This window comes from Lytechinus pictus, chromosome 11 (assembly GCF_037042905.1).
Source record: "Lytechinus pictus isolate F3 Inbred chromosome 11, Lp3.0, whole genome shotgun sequence".
NCBI classification, from domain to species: Eukaryota; Metazoa; Echinodermata; class Echinoidea; order Temnopleuroida; family Toxopneustidae; genus Lytechinus; species Lytechinus pictus.
The window spans coordinates 27381558-27404431 of record NC_087255.1 but is presented as its reverse complement, the minus strand read 5'-3'; the positions used below and the strand labels follow the sequence as shown (position 1 = coordinate 27404431).

The window sequence follows — 22874 nt, the reverse complement described above, 5'->3', positions numbered from 1 at the left end:
AATAAATAAATTCAAATTATTAGTTGAAGCCAAAAGTAAAGGAAAAGAGTGGTTTATTTATTTCAAAACAAAACAAAAAACAACCAGGAAAAAAAGATAACAAAGCTCTAAACAACAAAACAGACATCAAAGCTCCAAACAAACAGTAAAACAAGAGAAACAAAAGTGACACAAAAACTTGTACCAATCCCATCCCCATTTTCCAGTTTAAAACACAACCCCCACCCGCACCCCTAATGAAAAAATAAGTATTAAAAAAAAAGTAAAAAAAAACAAAAAAACATAAATACAGGACTTAGACCCATCTGGAAATGAAATATTCTTTCCTCTTAGTTTTCATGTATTTTCTTACAAGAGTGAAAAAAAAATTACAACAAAAAAATGAACAATGTATAGTTCGTGCATTTTAATAAAAAAATTCAACATAGAAGATATTCTCCTTTCAAAAGCAGATCCAGTCTCCAAATAATGAAACTTTACCAAAAAAATTGAAAAAATAAACAATACAAAAATTTAAAAAAGAAACATAAAACTAAAAGAAAACCTAAAGGGGAAATATGAAAAGAAAAGAAACAAAAGAACATTAAAAAAAAAGAAATGAAAATTTCAAAAAAGGAAAAGAAAAAATAGAAAAGAAAAGTGAAAATAAAGAATATGAAAGAAGCTATTAAAAAATAATCCCTTTTAAAAGAAGGGGAATGGGTCCTGCCTCGTAGTCCTGGGGAGCCAATTCACACACACACTGATATTAAGCCTCAATCTGCCTAGCTTTCTTTTTCAAAATAAATTTGGAGATGTGCCCCCCCAATATCTTTGAATGCAGTTTTATTAATCCAAAACACGAAAGAAAAGAGCTTTAAAAAGAGCAGTTAATTTGGTAAACAAACAATAAACCCCACTTCAGCAAGCAGCAAGATCAGCGCCTAGCACAGCTGGCAGCCACATACTAGCCCAGCGCAGCCCCGTGAAAACTCGCCAGGATGCCTATAATGCACGCGCGGTCAAGCAGCCAATTTTTGCTTGGCACATACAGCAAGTTTCGTAGCTAAAAAACATTGTTTTGTTAATCAAATCACTTAGATATTTCATATGCAGGTAATTAAATAAATATTCTACGTAGATATATAGCATTCAAAACTATACATACCTTCCTTTTTTTAAATTCAAGGCATCGAATCCATCTCCAATCTTTTGATGGTCGTATCTCAGACCTTGTTCATCATACGGAAAAAAAAAAAGGCTATATCAAGTGGGATTCCAGATCTCTTGATCGATACTCCATTCATGATGTAAGGTCTAAAAATAGCACAGCTACAGGGATTTTAGCAGACATGCACTGTGCCCTTGAACAAGAGGCGGAACGATAGCGCGGTGCAAGGAAATAACCTGCGGAAGCGCGGATTGTCACGTACCTACATATTGGAGACTTGCTTTGCCAAATTTCTCCTTTTTGCAAAAGGACAAAAGAAACAATACCAACAAGAAGAAATTTTTTTCCATCCAACATTTTGTCTCATTAGGGCCGTCTGCACCATCCCGAGTTTTCAAATTAGCGCGCTATTTCTGATCCAGGAAATTATCCCGATTCAGATTCAGATTCAGATTCAGATTCAGATTTATTTCCAACAGAAATGACATAAATATTGATACAAATCATTTTTTATACATTATAACAAATATTTACGATACAAAACATTAATGATAATTAACATATCAAGATAATACAAAACATTATTGTAGACAAAATTATGATATATAGTTTAGATAGAAGAAAAGTATCTGTGGAAATGGGAGATTCACTCAAAAGCATAGCTTGTATAAATGTGAACCCCCCTCAAGGAAGAGAAAAGAGGAGAGAGAGAGAGAGAGAGAGACGCAATGGTTGCTATTTGCCTACGGAGATTTACTGAAAAGATTAAAAAGAACAGGATAACCCACAGAACAAGACAAAACGAAAAAAGAATAAAATAAAGCGAGAAAAAAAAAACAAACAAACAAACAAACAAACAGGATGACAAAAGGAGAAATAAACATAAATAGAACCAGGACGAATTGCGACCGAAAGAGAGGATAAAACAAAATGATAAAGACTAACAAAAATAACTTGAAGTCTGAGAGGAGATGATAACGAGCAGGAATTAGTAATGAAAATCTCGGTAGGATTTAAGTAAGAAGTTTTTTAGTTTTCTTTTAAAAGAATGTATGGAAGGGCTGTTTTTTATGTTATTGTCGAGGGAGTTCCAAAATCTAGGGCCATCGAACATGAATGTACTCTTTGCCAATAAAGTTCTAAAACGGGGTAAATGAAATTCGTTAGATTGCCTAGTAGGGTAACTATGAAAAGACCGATTAAGAGGAAACATAGAATCAAATACACGTGGAAATTTAAACATAAATTGTCCTAAATTAAATAAGTATAGGTCGCTTATCTTCAGCAATTTGCTATAAAAAAATAGTGGGTCAGTGTGTGAACGAAAAGCTGAATTATGAATAACACGAAGGGACTTCTTTTGCAGTAATAACAGTCTATCTAAAGTGGTTTGGTGGGTGCTCCCCCAGGCAAGTATCTCATAATTCAAGTAAGGTAAGATCAGGGAAGAATATAGCATTAAAAGTGATGACGAAAAATGATATTTCAGTTTATTGATAATGCCAATATTTCGCGAAATAATCTTACATATATACAATCTATATGGTATTTCCAGGAAAGCTTATTATCAACGGTAACACCGAGAAATTTAATAAATGTGACACTTTCTAAATTTGTGTCATCTAAAACAATGTCCATGGGAAGTGTATCAATAGAATTGCTAAATAGCATATATTTAGTTTTAAGTAGATTAAGAGACAATTTGTTGGATCTTATCCATTGTGTGACTTTTAAAAGTTCATTATTAACAGTATTTACTAAGGTATATGGATTTTTATGGAAATAAAATATATTAGAATCGTCTGCAAAAAGAATGAACGAAAGGACATCAGATGATTTACAAAAGTCATTGATATAAATGATAAATAATAAAGGGCCTAACAAACTGCCTTGCGGGACTCCACAATTAATGTATTGCATGTTGGATGCATGACCATTCAAAGATACAAATTGACGTCCGTCAGACAAATAGCTTCTGAACCACTCCAAGGCCTTCCCGTGCACCCCATAATGAGAAAGTTTATGTAATAAGATATCATGGTTAATGGTGTCGAAGGCCTTGGAGAAGTCCAGAAAAATGCTGACTAGATGTGAGCAATTATCAAAAGCGTGGGCCACTCTATCAACGAAATTCAACAATGCATGTTCTGTGTTATGTTTTTCTCTAAATCCAAACTGAAAGTTAGAAAAAATATTGTGAGATTTAAAAAAATCAATTGTTTTGCTATAAACCACTTTTTCTAAAATTTTGGACAAGGATGATAATAAAGAAATTGGGCGATAGTTACTGATACTTAACTTGTCACCCGTTTTGTACAATGGAATGACCTTGGCAATTTTCATGCGATTAGGGACTTGACCGGAGGTTAGAGAAAGGTTAAAAATATATGTCAAAGGATCGACAATTTCAGATATTATACCTTTTAAAATAAAGTTATTGACATCATCGTAACCAGGACTTTTTTTATTATTCAAATTAGATACAATATCAGTAATATCTTTTTTGACTACGGGAGTGAAAAATATTGAACTAGAATTAGGTGTACCTAAATAATCATGAAAATGTTTTGTTGAAGGGGGGATGTCTCTAGCTAGGTTAGTTCCTATAGATGAAAAATAATCATTAAAAATATTAGCTATATTTTCAGGATCTCCAATAATATCACCGTTAGACCTAATTTCAGTTATATCGGACTTATTACTGGATAAATTCATGGCTTGTTTAAGAACTTTCCATGTATTTTTAATGTCGTGCTTATACAGAATTATTTGATCAGTGAAATATCTTTTCTTTGCCAAACGTAAGGTCTGAGTTAAAGTATTCTTATATGTGGTGTATTTAGTTTTTGCCTGAAGAGTACCTTTAAATTTTGAATTATAATATAAATTATTTTTTAACAAAAGTAGACGTTGAAATTTAAAAGTAGACGGTGATCTCCCAAACTGGAGACTGTCTATGAAATTAGATACCCCTAATTCTTTGATATTGGAGATAGTCTCTTACATGTGAGACAGTCTCCCAAATTGGCTATGTGCCTATACTGTAATTTTAGGTTAGCCTTTTCTTCTTCTTTTTTTAATACTATTTTAGAGCTCTGGTTGTTTCCATTTACTGACACCCCGATTTCTGACACCACTGACACCCCTTTCCCCATTCACATTTGTACACCTACTGACGTATTGAATATTCATTAGTGTCTCATGTCGTGTATTTTTCATCAAAAAGGCCTGGCCTAATTCCCTTTCTATTATTGGCTTTTATTGTTATTGAATAACCATAAGCCATCAACTCTTCTCCGTGCTAGGGCAAGAATGGTATACTGTACTAGGGTCTTGGCGTCTTGCCCTAGCAATCTGCCAAACCTGCCAGGCCGAGATATGCCAAGGCTTAGCCGCCCAGCCGCCTGGCTGGTTACAGATAACGGGCACCAGCACTGACGAAATAAACGGCAGTGAAGTGGCTGATTTTACAGAAAGGGAGATTAGCCACACGTCTTTTTTGATGAAAAATACACGAGACACTAATGAATATTCTGTACGTGTACAAAAGTGAATGGGGAAAAGGGGTGTCGGAGGTATCAGTAAATGGAAACACACATTTTAGCTCTTAATTAATCTTATCAATTTGTAGGTTATGACATGCATGTCATTCAAAATAAAAAAATGGACTGTAGGTTATATGAATAAAAAAAAATTGTGTGTAGAACCTGTTTGGGTGCTTAAGTAGAATATACCTGTATTTCGAGTTGGAGTAGGATGATGGGGTGAAGAAGTTTAAAAAGTTCAACTAGTTAGTTGCAGCAAACTAGTATTTTGTTGTTGAAATTCTTTTTAAACCAAGATTAATTGTTGATCTATTCTCTAGATCGACAACAAGTAAATCTGAATAGTGCTTATGTTTTACACAAAATAACGAACCCAAATTCTTAAAATCATGAAAAGCTGAAGAATGATCACCCTGAAGACTACCAAGTGATAAATACATTTTGGACAACGTATATTGTTACTGATTTCTCAGTAATTACACATTTTCTATTAGAATCATCTGACGCATGAATACTTGGGTGCGAGTGGTACATGCTCAGTTTATTTCGATTCAGTTTAAACCCATTTTATGATTCACATACGTTTCAAGGGGAATCCATCTCAAGTTATTTTGATAGAAAAAAGAAGAAAATCAGAGAAGCAGATCTGTCTACCGTGAATGTTTGAGCAAAAAATTGTTCAAATATTTGGAAAGTCATGATTTCTTTCATTTAAATTTGACACATAGATGATATCGTTGTGATGGAGGGTATCGAGTTGACAACTCCTCCGTTTGCTTCAAATTGACTGAAATGCTTTTTTTTGTTTCCCCCAACAGTTATACTCAAAAGTCCAAATGGCACTTCTTTTGTATGGCCCATTGGGGAAACAGACTACAGAGATTTCTAAATTCACAATATGCATAATGAATGGCAAAGTGTCACTTAAATTTACAAGTCTACAATTTACTCATGAAGTTGCCAATTTGAAATTTACACCAGTGGTCTGTGTTTTTTTTTAACAGTCATAAATTTTCTATTCTGTCTCCAATTTCTTTCAAACTATCTCTGTTCTGTCTCTAGATACTTTTTCTCCTTCCACTCGTACTATCTTATTACCAATGATGGTTTCGCTTTTGGATTCAATTTTGAAAGTACTTATCCAATAACAAAAACAATCAAACATGAACTGAAGCATGGAATAAGTATGGTATGTCTTTATTTCCATTTGGGCTGTAACATAAAAGCCTGTATACTCAAAGCAATGAAACAAGATCTTTATCCTTTTCCATCTGTGTTATGTACAACTTTTACTGACTTTCTTGTAAACATGAGTAGTATGAATATTTTTAATATAACTTCTGAAGGTTTCCATGGCGAAGAAGAAAATAGTGTAGTAGGTGCACGGTACACCATGTATCTTTCTTGGGCAAGTGATTGGTCCTGAAAAGGACCACCCAATCTAGACGTATATAAGGCCTGCTTTTACAAACTTTGCTCATTCTCCTTAGGATGACAAGAACACACTTGTCGAAACGTCGAGATTAGGTGGTCCTTTTCAGGACCAATCACTTGCCCAAGAAAGATACATGGTGTACCATGAAACCTACTACATGTACACTAATATTTGTAATGTTTTGTACATTTCTTTATTGCCTTCGAGAAGGATATTTATTTGGGACACATTGCATCCATTCGAAACAAAAGTTGAGATTTATATGTTCCTCAGACTTGCTTGCCATTTTAACAAGTGTTATTTTTCCCCTTGATTTTATTGTTATGCAGTGCTCGAGTTTGAAAATGTGTACTTGGACAACATGCCTTCTGCAGAGCTCTATGAAAAGAGTTTGATGCATAGGGACACCATCACTCATGTTGCTGCCACAAAGTAAGTACAACTGTTTTTTGCACACTTAAATCTTTTATTTGAGAAGTCACATTATGTTGTTTTAAAGAAAGACCAAGCAAAAAGTAAAAGAAAAAAAATGTACCAAATACAGTAATGCCATTTTTATTCATTTTCACTGCTTGCCAGCAGAGTATTTTGTTAAGCTGGATTCGAAAATAGACTTTATTATGTTTCTCACCGGCCTGAATGTGAAAATTCTATGGTTTGTCCACTTTTTTTCCTTTTATTCCAGATCATTTATTTGAATTTTGTTATTATTATCACTTGGAGATATCACGGAATGCATTTATTATATAGTTAATTGCTTATTGATTAAACCTAGTAGCACTGGACTATATTTTGTGCCATGGCTTATTTTTCTGCTTATTTGGCACTGTTTTATATCCATCTGCCTTTGGCAATTTTTTCCTGACATTGCAATCTTGGTAGAGCTAAGCAAATATATCACAAAAACATGGTCAAGAACTGTAAGTCTTTATCCAGAAGCTCGGGTCATTTTATCAAGGTCAAGACTCAAACAACTTAGACAAAACCTTAATTTCCTCTTTCCTTCAAAATAGGATATTTGTGAAGTATGTGTTTATTGTTTAAGGTAATTAATTCACTTTTTTATTGCAAGGCCACTTTGTTATCAGCATATTACTTTATAACTTTTAAAGGGCACCAATATTTTCAAGGCCAAAAAAGGGAATATTAGGGACATTGAGGCAACTCAATTGGGCATCCTTAGGTTGCCCCATGATGATGGCCATGGATTATTAGATTCAGAGGGTTTGAAGTTTCACATTTTTCAATGTCACAAAGTCAACACTGAACTATATTGAGTTGCGTAATGCAGGTGAAAGTGACATATGGGCATTCCACTTGTTTTTCAAATCAGCTAAAGTTTCTGATTGGTACACCCCCCCCCCCACCGCACCCCAGACCCCTGGTGTACATTGTTTTTGTCTGAAAAGAATTGCTAACATGGCTCCACTTTTCTTCACACAGGACCGAGTTTATCATCACTGCCAGCTGCGATGGCCATGTCAAGTTCTGGAAGAAGCAGGAGGGTGACATTGAATTTGTCAAACATTTCAGAGCACATTTGGGTAAGAAAAACTTTCTTTGTCTTCAGTGGCACGTTTTGTAAAGACTTGCAATTATTTACCGTTACATCTACCATGGAAATCTTGATTTTGAGTGGCTGCTGTGTCCTCTTACCACATCATTAATACCATTAGCAAGGTTCCCATCATTGTAAGTCTTTTATGAAACAGACTCCTGCTCATGTCATAGTCAAGATTTGTTTAGATATAAACACACAATTCGAAACATGATCATGAAAATGTTGCTCAACTTTCTATATTCTACATGTACTTGTATGAATCTAGAGATTGTTTAATATTTTTGTGCAGGCCAAGTGTATAGATTCTAGCTACATATATTTGTATGTCTGAATGATATGATTACACATTTTTCTCTACATAACATATGGTATATTTTAATTTGAAAATTCCCATTTTCTTCCTAACAATTTAATTTTATTTTATTTTTTACATTACAATGTAAAATTGAAAATTAATTTATTTTGGCAAGTTCATGAATTATTAAGATGTTAAGTTTACACCCAGTGTGCAGTAAAAACAGGAGTGTCTGTGGCCTGCTACAGAGTATGATTTTGTTTGTTCAGGTGCATTATAAGGAGCTAATTATTCATGATTTTTCATCGTTCTCATGGATATTACTCTGTACATGTAGGTAAGATACAAGACATATCTGTGAGCAGTGATGGTGCATACTTGTCAACTATATCTGATGATAAATCTGCAAAGATCTTTGATGTTACAAACTTTGGTGAGTGTTTTTTTTTTTACAAGTACTTGAGTGTGTCTTTGTGATTTCCACTGTTAATGCCAACAAGCAGTAAAACTAAGTGAAGTGTTTGGACTCTTTATATTAAAGGGATGTTGGCCACTTTCTTTGAATAATCTCTTATCTTGCAGAGCAAACTACTCCCTCAGTTTCGACCCAGTTCTCATGAGACTAAGCATACACATGATTCTTGGTAGATGTGCAAAGAACATTTTTCAAATGTGTTGGAAACTGCATTGCCAATTTCCCATGGTAATGACTTTATTATGATAGGTTGGGGGTCTTATTTATTTCTAGTTATTATCATCATTATGGTACCTTTTAAAAGTATTATTATTGTCTATTTTTCCCGCAAAACAGATATGATCAACATGATGAAGCTGACCTTTGTACCTGGTCGATGTCAGTGGATCTACAGAGCAGGCGATGCTATACCTGCACTTGCCATGTAAGCATTCATCAGACAAAAAAAATTCAAACAGAACCAACAGACTTATGCAGATATATCCAAGTTTTCTTTAGGTTCAGAATATTTGGTTTGCACATGTACAGTAGCTCCCAGTATAAAGTATCACTAACTCTTAAAATGAAACGGGGGAAAAAATGAAATAAACTGAAGGCAATGAAGGATACAGAAGAGCTATTTTATCTAGGGTCGCTATTCAAAATTGTAAAGTTTTGACTTTTTAAAAACATCTGGGTTTGCTATATATGATCACCAAATTGGCAATTCTTCTTTAATGAACAGGATTTTGTGATACCTATCCCTTTAGTCACATTTGCCAAGAGGTGAAATGTTTGTAGTATGATTCCAAGTGATTTACCAATTAGATTTGTGATTAAGTTATGATGAAACATTGAAAATTCTCGATTTTCTTTTCTTAGTTGCACTCTATATACTGGTGAATATATGTATTAACCCTAAAAGGACTGAGGGGAAACGCAAAAAGATAGTGTCGCAAAATTTTATGTCTTTTTTCTTTGAAGGCTTGCGCAACTTTTGAGACCAAATTCATGACATACGGCTATAGCATTGCGACGTCACATGACATTTTATGAGACTATGTCATGCCGAAAATGACTCATTTTTATACTTTGTGTACAAAGTCTATGGGAGGTGAAATTCATAAAAGGGTGATTATTTTTCATTCTAATTGGTCTGCTTAATTAATTTAGGAGTTAATGTAGTTGTTGAATGGTCTGTAATAATTTCCATTGAAAAAAAAAATGAAAAAGGGTTAAAGCAAGTTTACTGTGTAGTTACAATAAAACAGTGTAATAATTGATTGATGATGACATGATAGGCAGTCTATGTATATTATTTTGTCTTGCAGATCTGATAGAGAGAGTGGTAAGATTTATGTTTATGATGGAAAGGGTACAAGTGAACCCCTACACACACTGGACAATAAGCATTCTGCTCCGGTCATACTTATCAAGGTAAGAAATATAAAAAGCATATTTTTGTCTTCAAGGAATCTGCAGATTCAACAAGCCTTGATTTTCATCCAGGTTCCTTTTATTTCACCCACAATAGTTAAGTGTATTCAACTCACTTATTACTATCTCTCATTTATAAACTAGGAAAGCACCATTTGTAAACAACTTTAAATCAAAGCTCAAAACACATCTATTTAATCAATAACAAGCATTTTAGGAGTCCCTTAAAGCGCAGTTAAATATATATTTTATGGAATAGTTTCTGCGCTCTATGAATTTATATGTTGTTATTATTATTATTATTATATTATTTATACAAAATTTCATGCAATATGTCTCATTTACTTCTAGATTGTTAATCCTTTCTTTTTTTAGGTGAAATACAAATTCATATAACCATTAATCTCTAGACACTATATATGTGAATTTTTGTCCTTTACCACCAGTACAATCCAGTTTTTGAGGTTGCTCTCTCCGTTGATAAACAAGGCATCTTAGAGTATTGGAAAGGACCAAAGAAAGACTACTGCTTCCCATCTTGTGTTAGCTTCGAGTATAAGACGGATACAGATCTATATGAGTTTGTCAAGGTATGTATGCATGTAATTCAGCTTAGGAAATACATTTCAAGAACATAGAAGTACATGTACAGCCTTGTCCCAGCCCAAATTTGTCCCTCAAAATTCTCAAAGAAAACCTTAATTTTGAGGTTACTTATCTTTTCTATAGTGAATCCAAGATATTTTGAAAACCAGTTTTCTACATACAGCAAAAGAGCAATTTACCCCATAATTGCTTGTTGGTCTAAAATGTAGCCCTTGAAATGAAAGAAATAGCCCCAAAAATTCAGCAATTGTCCAATGTGAAAAACAGTTCTTAAGTTTTTTTGGGTAATATTTTCTACCGTAGTGCACTTACATTTGGCTGAAAGACAAATAAAGTTTTTGTCTCACCTGCAAAGCAGATTCAGACTATAGGCGCCGCTTTTCCGACGGCTGTGGCAGTGGTGGCGGCGTCAACACCAAATCTTAGCCGAAGGTTAAGTTTTTGAAATGACAGCATAACTTAGAAATTATATGGACCTAGTTCATGAAACGTGGCCATAAAGTTAATCAAGTATTACTAAACATCCTGCTTGAGTTACAGGTCACATGACCAAGGTCAAAGGTCATTTAGGGTCAATGAACTTAGACCATGTTGGGGGAATCAACATCAAAATCTTAACCTAAGGTTAAGTTTTTGAAAAGTCATAACTTAGAAATTAACTTTTCCAAGTTGGGGGTATCTTTCGAATTACCATCATAATTTTCAATATTTATGGATCTGATTCATGAAACTTGGACATAAGAGTAATCAAGTATCACTGAACATCCTCTGCAAGTTTCAGGTCACATGATTAAGGTCAAAGGTCATTTAAGGTCAATGAACTTTGGCCATGTTGGGGTATTTGTTGAATTTCCACTATTACTCTGTAAGTGTATTGTTCTAGTTTATAAAACTTGGACATAAGAGTAATCAAGTATCACTGAACATTCTGTGCAAGTTTCAGGTCACATGACCAAGGTCAATGGACTTTGGCCATGTTTGGGGTATTTTTATTTATTTATTTATTTTATTTCCAGGCAAAGACAATCAGAATATATACAAGAGGAATAAATTACCACCTACTAGTGCCTGAGGATGACTAATAGAAAAACTAGTTTCTGTTATGAAGCTCTCCTCACTAGTCGGGGTTTACAAATATACAAAAATAAAATCAGATAAAATGGCAATATATGTTTAGATGCATTACTTATTAAAAAAAAAGAACTTAATAATAAAGAGTGTTCGTTTCCATGTGCAATTATAGATATCCAGTCAATATGAAGTGTTAATGTATTTAGATAAACAACGTTATGTTATTATCAGATAGTCAAGCCTGAGGAGATGGAGTTGCATATATTGTGAGAACTTCAATGTTACCATAAGCAGAGAATAAGCAATATAGTCGAACGTGACAATACTCAGAGAGAGAGAGAAAGAGAGAGAAGTGCGGAGGGAGAGAGAAGGATAAGAATGAAAAGAAGAAGAAGAAGAAAAAGAAGAGGAAGAGGAGGAGAAGGAGGAGAGGGAACAAAGAGTTTAGAGAACTGGGGTAGAATGAAAAGAAAGAGAGAGAGGCAATAAAAGAGACGAAGCATGACATACAAAAATGCAAATTCTACTACCATGAATACAGTTGATAAACTAGCATACAGGAATAAACATGAACAGTACGAAAGCAAATAACTGCATAACAGTACGGTAGTGCATAACAAAATGCATAACAAAGGGCACAATATTTAAGCTAAGAATATAAGGCTAAATACATGGCCCTTTAGCCTGCACAGAATGAGAAAAACAGAGAAAAGTAAGACGAAGGAAGAAGGGGAAAGAGAGAGAAATTAGTGGTCTAAACGGAGACAAGACGAAAACAATACTCTGCATGTCTCATTAAAACGCATTTTCAACTGGAGGCATGGAGAATAAGTGTTCACGTAGAGCATTAAGGAAAGGAGTGACAGATACACCAAGGCAAAGATCTCTGATCTCTGAAGGGATAGATTCCCAGAATCTGGGGAAAGAAAAGAAACAAGAAAATTTCAGGGCATTACGTCGTGCAAATTCATGGATGAAGAGTAACTTGTGAGAGTTCCGAGTTCTTGGCCTGGGTAAGATATGAGTAGGCATGTCGTAAGTTCTAAACAACGATTTTACAACAAAGGCGGTAGATAGGTAGACCAGTCTGTTATACAATGGTGGGAGTTCTAAGCTGTGTAATCTTTCATCGTAAGATAGTGAATTTGCCCGATCATAAGGAAAGCAGAAGCGTGTGAATCGACGTTGAACTGCTTCAAGAGAGGATATGTGGTTTTTTTTAATGGGTAGCCAGACTGGTATACCGTATTCAATTATAGGCCGACAAGGTGAACAGAACAAACGTTTCAAAATGAAAGGATTTCGTGAATTCACGATCCTGTGGATGAATCCTGACAGTTTGGAACAATTGGATACAACAAGATTCACATGCTTTGACCAAGTCAAATCATGCGAAAAGACCAAGCCAAGGTATTTGTAAGAATCAACAACATCGAGAGCATGGTTACCAGCAAAGTATTGATCTGTAACAACCTTTTGAGATCTAGTGATGTGCATTATCTTACATTTCAACGCATTCAGTTCCATGGAATTATTATTGCACCAGAGGATTATGGAGTCAAGGTCAGATTGGAGAACTTCAGTGTCATTCTGGGTACATATTGTAAGATACAGCACTGTGTCGTCATTATATTTTGACCAGTCTAGAAATATTGCATCTACTCTTGGCGGTGAGGTGCGATCTAAAGTTTTTTCCCAAGTATGAAAGAGAATCGCGGCTTGCGTAGCACAAGACCGCTTAGGTAGAAACCCATGTTGAGTGTCAGGGATGATTTTATGGTCTAAAGAGAAATCAACTAGTTTGCGCACTATAATCTTTTCAAGGAGTTTACATGGAACAGAAGTGAGTGAGATAGGTCGGTAATTTTTAATTGAAGACCGTTTGCCACTCTTATGCAGAGGGATAACATGAGCAGCTTTCCAATCATTCGGTACAGTGCCTAGATTCAGACTGAGATTAAAAATGCGAGTTAGAATGGGGACAACTGAGTTACCGGCAAGTTTGAGAAATGCCGGGGGAACACCGTCTGGGCCAGGAGGTTTGGAGGATTTCAGATTCTCAATTGATTTTTGAACATCTGCATTTTCAATCTTAATTTGTGAGAAAGGTGTTATACCAACATGTTGGGCATTACAATTATTTGTCAAGTCATTAATATCGGCAACAGGTCCAGTACAATCAGAAAAATTGCTACAGAAAAACTCATTAAATGCCTTTGCGATCATATCAGCAGAATCATACGAGTTACCATTATAAACAAAGTTGTTAACATTAGAAGTAATGTTGTAAATCGGATCAAAAATCAGATCGAAAATCGGATCGGCAGTTAAGCTTCTAAAATCGAAATCGAATCGAAAATCGAATCGGCGATGTTTAAAAACAAAGGAATACATCAAAATGTTGTTCGCGGTCGCGCGCATCTTCCTGACAAAGTCACAAAGACGAATGCATTGGAATGGAAGTCGCCAACATGCGCGATCGTTTGGAACATGTTTTAAAGCCAGGGGTTTTGAGGTGTTATTGCTTTAAAATAAACCGAGTGATTTTTATTAGAAAGATAAACGAAAGACGCATCTTCCGAGCAAAGGCGCAAAGGAAAATAAAATGAAAATATTTCTCATAGATCACAGGTTAATGAACGATCGGCGGGACATCTTTTAGAAGTATTTTTAGGTGCTAGCGATTTAGAATTATTGGAATGATCTCTTACGACGCATCATCTTAAAGTCGCAAGTGCAATTAAAATGAAGTAGACGACGCAAGCACACACGATGATTTGAAATATGTTATTAAAATGTTTTGGGTAGCTAGCGTTTTCAAATCAATTTGAAGTTCACGGCGGGGTCCGCTATCACCACGAGGTTGAAGAGAAGATGTCTATCATCATAAAGGGGGTAAGAGAGTAGCGCAGTGAGCTCCGTCAGTAGCACGATCTTTAAAAGTTCACGGCGGGGTCCGCTATCACCACGAGGTTGAAAATAAAATGTAAATCATCATAAACGAGGTAAGAGAGTAACGCAATGAGCTCCGTCAATAGTACGACCTTTCAAAGTTCACGGCGGCATCCGCTATCACCACGAGGTTGAAAATAAAATGTATATCATCATAAACGATGTAAGAGAGTAACGCAATAAGCTCCGTCAATAGTACAGTCTTTAAAAGTTTCTGGCGGGGTCCGCTATCACCACGAGGTTGAAGAGAAGATTTATATCATTATAAACGATGTAAGAGATTAGCGCAGTGAGCTCCGTCGGTAATACGACCTTTCAAAGTTCACGGCGTCTTCCGCTATCACCACGAGGTTGAAAATAAAATGAATATCATCATAAACGATGTAAGAGAGTAACGCAATAAGCTCCGTCAGTAGCACGATCTTTAAAAGTTCACGGCGGGGTCCGCTATCACCACGAGGTTGAAAATAAAATGTAAATCATCATAAACGATGTAAGAGAGTAACGCAATGAGCTCCGTCAATAGTACAGTCTTTAAAAGTTTCTGGCGGGGTCCGCTATCACCACGAGGTTGAAGAGAAGATTTATATCATTATAAACGATGTAAGAGAGTAGCGCAGTGAGCTCCGTCGGTAATACGACCTTTCAAAGTTCACGGCGGCTTCCGCTATCACCACGAGGTTGAAAATAAAATGAATATCATCATAAACGATGTAAGAGAGTAACGCAATAAGCTCCGTCAGTAGCACGATCTTTAAAAGTTCACGGCGGGGTCCGCTATCACCACGAGGTTGAAAATAAAATGTAAATCATCATAAACGATGTAAGAGAGTAACGCAATGAGCTCCGTCAATAGTACGACCTTTCAAAGTTCACGGCGGCATCCGCTATCACCACGAGGTTGAAAATAAAATGTATATCATTATAAACGATGTAAGAGAGTAACGCAATAAGCTCCGTCAGTAGCACGATCTTTAAAAGTTCACGGCGGGGTCCGCTATCACCACGAGGTTGAAAATAAAATGTAAATCATCATAAACGATGTAAGAGAGTAACGCAATGAGCTCCGTCAATAGTACAGTCTTTAAAAGTTTCTGGCGGGGTCCGCTATCACCACGAGGTTGAAGAGAAGATTTATATCATTATAAACGATGTAAGAGAGTAGCGCAGTGAGCTCCGTCGGTAATACGACCTTTCAAAGTTCACGGCGGCATCCGCTATCACCACGAGGTTGAAAATAAAATGTATATCATTATAAACGATGTAAGAGAGTAACGCAATAAGCTCCGTCAGTAGCACGATCTTTAAAAGTTCACGGCGGGGTCCGCTATCACCACGAGGTTGAAAATAAAATGAAAAATCATCATAAACGATGTAAGAGAGTAACGCAATGAGCTCCGTCAATAGTACGACCTTTCAAAGTTCACGGCGGCATCCGCTATCACCACGAGGTTGAAAATAAAATGTATATCATCATAAACGATGTAAGAGAGTAACGCAATAAGCTCCGTCAATAGTACAGTCTTTAAAAGTTTCTGGCGGGGTCCGCTATCACCACGAGGTTGAAGAGAAGATTTATATCATTATAAACGATGTAAGAGAGTAGCGCAGTGAGCTCCGTCGGTAATACGACCTTTCAAAGTTCACGGCGGCTTCCGCTATCACCACGAGGTTGAAAATAAAATGAATATCATCATAAATGATGTAAGAGAGTAACGCAATAAGCTCCGTCAATAGTACGGTCTTTAAAATTTTCTGGCGGGGTCCGCTATCACCACGAGGTTGAAGAGAAGATTTATATCATTATAAACGATGTAAGAGAGTAGCGCAGTGAGCTCCGTCGGTAATACGACCTTTCAAAGTTCACGGCGGCTTCCGCTATCACCACGAGGTTGAAAATAAAATGTAAATCATCATAAACGATGTAAGAGAGTAACGCAATGAGCTCCGTCAATAGTACAGTCTTTAAAAGTTTCTGGCGGGGTCCGCTATCACCACGAGGTTGAAGAGAAGATTTATATCATTATAAACGATGTAAGAGAGTAGCGCAGTGAGCTCCGTCGGTAATACGACCTTTCAAAGTTCACGGCGGCTTCCGCTATCACCACGAGGTTGAAAATAAAATGAATATCATCATAAACGATGTAAGAGAGTAACGCAATAAGCTCCGTCAGTAGCACGATCTTTAAAAGTTCACGGCGGGGTCCGCTATCACCGGTTGAAAATAAAATGTAAATCATCATAAACGATGTAAGAGAGTAACGCAATGAGCTCCGTCAATAGTACGACCTTTCAAAGTTCACGGCGGCATCCGCTATCACCACGAGGTTGAAAATAAAATGTATATCATTATAAACGATGTAAGAGAGTAACGCAATAAGCTCCGTCAGTAGCACGATCTTTAAAAGTTCACGGCGGGGTCCGCTATCACCACGAGGTTGAAAATAAAATGAAAAATCATCATAAACGATGTAAGAGAGTAACGCAATAAGCTCCGTCAATAGTACGATCTTTAAAAGTTCACGGCGGGGTCCGCTATCACCACGAGGTTGAAAATAAAATGTAAATCATCATAAACGATGTAAGAGAGTAACGCAATGAGCTCCGTCAATAGTACGACCTTTCAAAGTTCACGGCGGCATCCGCTATCACCACGAGGTTGAAAATAAAATGTATATCATTATAAACGATGTAAGAGAGTAACGCAATAAGCTCCGTCAGTAGCACGATCTTTAAAAGTTCACGGCGGGGTCCGCTATCACCACGAGGTTGAAAATAAAATGAAAAATCATCATAAACGATGTAAGAGAGTAACGCAATGAGCTCCGTCAATAGTACGACCTTTCAAAGTTCACGGCGGCATCCGCTATCACCACGAGGTTGAAAATAAAATGTATATCATCATAAACGATGTAAGAGAGTAACGCAATAAGCTCCGTCAATAGTACAGTCTTTAAAAGTTCACGGCGGGGTCCGCTATCACCACGAGGTTGAAGAGAAGATTTATATCATTATAAACGATGTAAGAGAGTAGCGCAGTGAGCTCCGTCGGTAATACGACCTTTCAAAGTTCACGGCGGCATCCGCTATCACCACGAGGTTGAAAATAAAATGTATATAATCATAAACGATGTAAGAGAGTAACGCAGTGAGCTCCGTCGGTAATACGACCTTTCAAAGTTCACGGCGGCATCCGCTATCACCATGAGTTGGAAGAGAAGATATCTATCCCCTTAAACATTGCCATAGATAATACCGCGACTTTCTCCCTGAATAATGCGACCTCTAAATAGCTAGCACCTCAAAAACAATCTTGAAATATGTTCTGAGCGATCACGCACTGTAACCAGATCTACGCCGATTTTTTATTTTCGATTTTTTCCTTCAAGGGGCATGATCGAAGATCGGCAAGTGATTGCCGATTGTGGTGAAATCGAATGGAATCGGTTGCCGATTGCAAAATCGGTTACAAGCTTAATTAGAAGTTCGACGTTTCGCTTTAACGAATGACCAAAACCGTTTCGGATCATTGTTGGCATTGATGGCAAGGTCGTGTACATATCATTGTAGGAATATTTGCATATGCGCTTCACTTCTCGAGAAATCTCTTGATATTTAGTCCAGAGTTTCTTGGATTATTTGTTGAATAATCATCATAACTCTGGAAGTGTATGGATCTAGTTCATTTAATTTGGACGTAAGAGTAATCAAGTATCACTGAACATCTCATGCGAGTTTCAGGTCACATGACCAAAGTCAAAGGTCATTTAAGGTCATTGAACTTTGGACAATTTCGAGGTAATTATTAGATTGCTGTCATAACTTTCAAAGTTTATAGATATACATGTGGTTTATAAAATGTGGATATAGGGGTAATGGAGTATCACTGACAAGTCTTAGGTCACATGATCAAGGTCAAATGTCATTTATTGTCAATGAACTTAGTATTGTATCATTATATGAATGGTGTTTTTTGTGAATAATTATTTTATAGTAGTTTTCAAAGTCAGCACTGCTGATATATTGAATCGTGCGATGCAGGTGAGACTGGCAGAGGCGCTCCACTTTTTACATCTGAATTAATCCCTCCCAATTGGCACCATTTAACATTTTTGAAAAAAAAATTATATAACATGAGCAAAATCAATAGTACTTTCCAAACTAAACAAATTGGTTTCTGCTTTGTGTTTTTAAATATTTGTGTTATATTTCAGAGCAATTTCAATTCATGTTTTCATACTGGAAATGGAATAAAGATTATTTCAGTGAATTTTCTCTTTCTGCTCCCACTTGGAATATTAATTGCTAGGATCATGAGAAACTCTGACACGACTTCCTCCTACTTGTTGTCCAATAGAAATGTATATATATTTGGAAAGACCTTGAAAGTTTTCACTTCTAAATTATTATTAATATTATATTGATTAACTTTTGATAAACCGGTTTCATATTTCTTCCTATCTGCATATAGTGTAAAACAGTACCTACCAGTGTTAACTTCTCTCCTGATGGTAAACTTGTAGCAACGATAGCCAAAGATAGAAAGGTGAGAGTATATATTACGTACACACTATGTTGATCTACCCTTGTGGTCGGGGGAGGGGGGGGGGGTTATAAGTGAGGATTGTATGTTGTGGGCACTGCATAGAAATTTTGCAAGTTCAGATTGATTGCAATTCACATGTAACAATGCACATTTTGACAATTTTTCTTTCAATTTGTTGTTGTTGAAAGATTAGCTGGAATATTCCTCTTGCTTCTCCTCCCTCGACCCCAGTTAAAGTTCCCCTGTATGATTTGCACACAACCATTTTGCTGATTTTCACCGACCCGACGCACGGCAGCCCCTTCCCATGTATGAAATTCAGTGTTTCATTAATCAATGTATTATGTGTCCAGCATTCCCTTTGTATTGTCTATGGGTGATACGCTTGAACACGAGTTACTTTGGCAGCTCGGCCATGACTGGGTTAATAATGTCACAGTGCTTTAAAACATTATGGATAGAATTATAGACCAATTTGGTTTTGGTTTGTTTTTATGGTAATTCCTTACAGGGTGGAGGGGGGCTTCAAGTATGCCTAACGAAAGATGATTTATGCACTGACACTGCAACTCACCTGGCTCCTTTATTACCATTGAAAGTGATTTTGTTCTTTTGAAAGCCACTACAGTTATGCCCGCCAAAAAGTAAGAATGCTCTGTGGTCTGATTCAGAACATGAACACCAGTGGCCATCATTATTTTTATCGTTGGTGCTTTGATGTTATTATTATTTTAATTGCTTTCATTATCATTACTGTCATGCATCAGTATGACAACAATAATTGTTGCTGAAGTTTTTCTTACTTAATCATCTGATCACATTGAAAGCATCATTATTATTTCTATTGTTGAATTTAGATTCGCATCTTTCGCTTTCTGACGGGTAAACTCACCAAGGTGTTAGATGAATCTTTGAAGACATTCACAGAACTTCAACAGATGAGGCAACAGCTACCTGATATGGAGTTTGGTAGACGAATGGCAGTAGAGAGAGATTTGCAGAAATCGGATGCATTCTCTCTTGCAAATATCAGTGAGTTTTGGGGGTTCTTCTAATGAACAAACTTGAGGTACCTTGTGTATCAATTTCTATGAATATATGCATGTTAAAAATTTGTAGTGATTATAGTGAAAAGTACACAAAATCGAAGGTGATGATGTTTATGATGTTGGTGTTTGTGATTTTGAGGAGGGAGAGGAAAGAAGGAGGATAAAGATGGTGACGATGATGATGATTGATTCCAGTAACAAAAATGATGGCAATGATAGTGGTTATGATGGTGATTGCAATGGTGATAACATTGGTGATGACTATTGTGATGATAATCATGAAGTAATGAAAATGACCAAAAAGGTAATGGTGATGATGATGATGAGAATGGTGATGATGATGATGATGGTGGTGGTGGTGGTGGTGATGATGATGATGATGATGATGATGATGATGATGATGAAGATGATGATGATGATGATGATGATGATGGTGAAGAAGAGGAATATGATGATGATGATGATGATGATGAAGAAGAAGATGATGATGAAGATGTAATGATGGTTACAATGCCCGGGGGGCCTCTTACATTGACGAGTGGATACCATGCGCGACCAAAAAAACACGTAAAAAGGATGTCTTTTTCAAGATAGGGCACGTTACGTACGTAATGTGATAAGGGTGTCAAAAACACAAAAATAATGAAAAAAGGGTATCTATTTCGCTAGGAAAGTTATGTGTTTAGGGTCAAATTTGCGGGGATGATAAAACAAAATCAAAATGTTTTATAAAGGATGTCCTTTTCGTCCCAACTCTACGTGTTTAGAGTCCGATTTGCGCGAGGTGTGGAAGGTGGGGTCATTATACTAAACCAAATTTTGTGTAAAGGCAAAACCAACGACCGAAGGACCCATGACATAACAAAATATTCCTGTACGTGTTTAGGGGTTCAATTCAGGGAATATTTGCCAAGAGTATCGTTTTGTTTCTAATACTTGTTAAGTGTAGGGTTTCACACGCCAATACTTGTTAAGGGGTGCATTTTTAGAATATGGAAATTACGTGTTTAGGGTGCTTTTCGAGACCCCATGGTCGCGCATGGTATCCACTCGTCAATGGAAGTGGCCCCCCCCCCCCCCGGGTTACAATGACAGTTATGAAACTGATAGTGATGTTTACAGAGTTGCGATACAATTTGATTTCTCCTTTCTTACAGTCTTTGATGAGAGTGGTTACTTTGTGTTATATGCTACCATGCTTGGTATCAAGATACTCAACCTACACACCAACAGGATATCACGAATTATAGGAAAGGTGAGTCAACTTGATACTCATAGGCAATTAGTTACTTGTTATTAGATACATGTACTTGCTTGTTATAGTTGGGCCTGAAATTGAATAAATATACATCAGGTAGAAAATGAGCTTCTCTCAGATGAGTATTATACAAATAATGCATGCAGCCGAGTGCGTTAGTGGAAATGCAGAGCACGCGAGGTTTCTTTAGATAGGTGCCGCACTGTGCACGAGCCGCTGGCGGCGAGTGCCCAGTGTGCACCATCTCAAGAAACCAAGCTTTCTCTGCATTTACTTTTGCGCATGACAGAGCAAATGCATTAATTGTTATATAAAATAGCAACACAGAAACAAATTCTTAAAAAGTTACAGTACAGTTTTGTTGGACTTCTCTCGGGACTTCTACCGCACTGGTCTGCTTGAGCGTGCAATGTCAATTTTCGTTGTGCACCTTTTGCACTGCCGTACAATGCACAAAAAAAGTTGGATGTCACGTGACGCGTATTGGCCAATCGCGATGCTTGAAATAATACACCTATTTTATAAATACTATTGCACCTGTTGCCCTGCTTCTATATTGAATTGTGTAATGCAGGCGAGACAGCCAGGAGTATTCAAATTGACAAAACTTATTACCTATTATAAATACTAGAATATATCATAAGTTTACTATCGACCAATCTATCTGTTGCGTAATAGCACTATATTTCACTTGCCAAAGTTGTTGATAAGCATTATGAAAAAGGTCATTTCCAGATTTTGATAACTCAATGTGATTGAGTTCTTTTATTCGTCCATCTATCTCTGTCTTACCCTTCCAGCAAGAGAATGTTAGGTTCTTGCATCTCAGCATGTATCAAGGGAAACCCAAACAAACGAAGGGCGCCCTCACGCTAGAGATGACCGCGTCTGATAATCCTTCCTTAATGGGCAGCGAAGCAGACCCTACCCTGGTTTGCAGTGCCTTCAAGAAAAACCGTTTCTACCTCTTCACAAGGAGGGAGCCCGACGATGCAAAGAGGTGAGACCTGGCAAAAAAGGAGGGGGGGGGGGGCAAAGGGTATTTCAGATTGGATGTTCAACTATGGATCCATCTTCAACTCCTTATCATACACTGACAATGCATATGGATCGCTAGAACTGAGCTGTTGCACTGCAAAAACGCAGGTGTTAATTTAACACCAGCCTGGTGTCTATATTACAAAACACCAGAGAGGTATTGAAACACTGATTGGGGATTAGGCTAACACCAGATACGCATTTAAGCAACACCAATTAGCGCTAAAACAATATTGGTTTGATTCTATACTGGTGTTTTAAGCTTAATACTTCTCTGGTGTTTACCGATAAAGATACCAGGATGGTGTTAAATTAATACTGGCGTTTTTGCAGTGTGGTGTACATAGGATCAGTAACTGTTTCTCCTCCTTCAAGCTACATAATCTAATATGGGATATTTGACAGCAGAAACCTTTGTTTTCCTTTGGTTATGTTAAATATATTAAATGCAGGTCATTTTTTTTTTTTCTCTCGCTC

The 22874-nt window shown here is 36.6% G+C and overlaps 1 protein-coding gene across 2 annotated transcripts in view; it reads left to right on the top strand.

The window, feature by feature from the left end:
* Positions 1-22874, top strand: part of LOC129271101 (peptidylprolyl isomerase domain and WD repeat-containing protein 1-like) — a 36929-nt gene that overhangs the window by 2807 nt on the left and 11248 nt on the right. For both annotated transcript variants that reach the window (XM_054908460.2, XM_064106245.1), the window contains exons 2-11: positions 6460-6562; positions 7574-7674; positions 8324-8419; positions 8798-8885; positions 9772-9877; positions 10324-10467; positions 18978-19052; positions 19910-20084; positions 21259-21356; positions 22160-22359. In XM_054908460.2, coding sequence (XP_054764435.1) covers positions 6460-6562; positions 7574-7674; positions 8324-8419; positions 8798-8885; positions 9772-9877; positions 10324-10467; positions 18978-19052; positions 19910-20084; positions 21259-21356; positions 22160-22359 — 1186 coding nt within the window. The remainder of the gene's footprint in view (positions 1-6459; positions 6563-7573; positions 7675-8323; positions 8420-8797; positions 8886-9771; positions 9878-10323; positions 10468-18977; positions 19053-19909; positions 20085-21258; positions 21357-22159; positions 22360-22874) is intronic.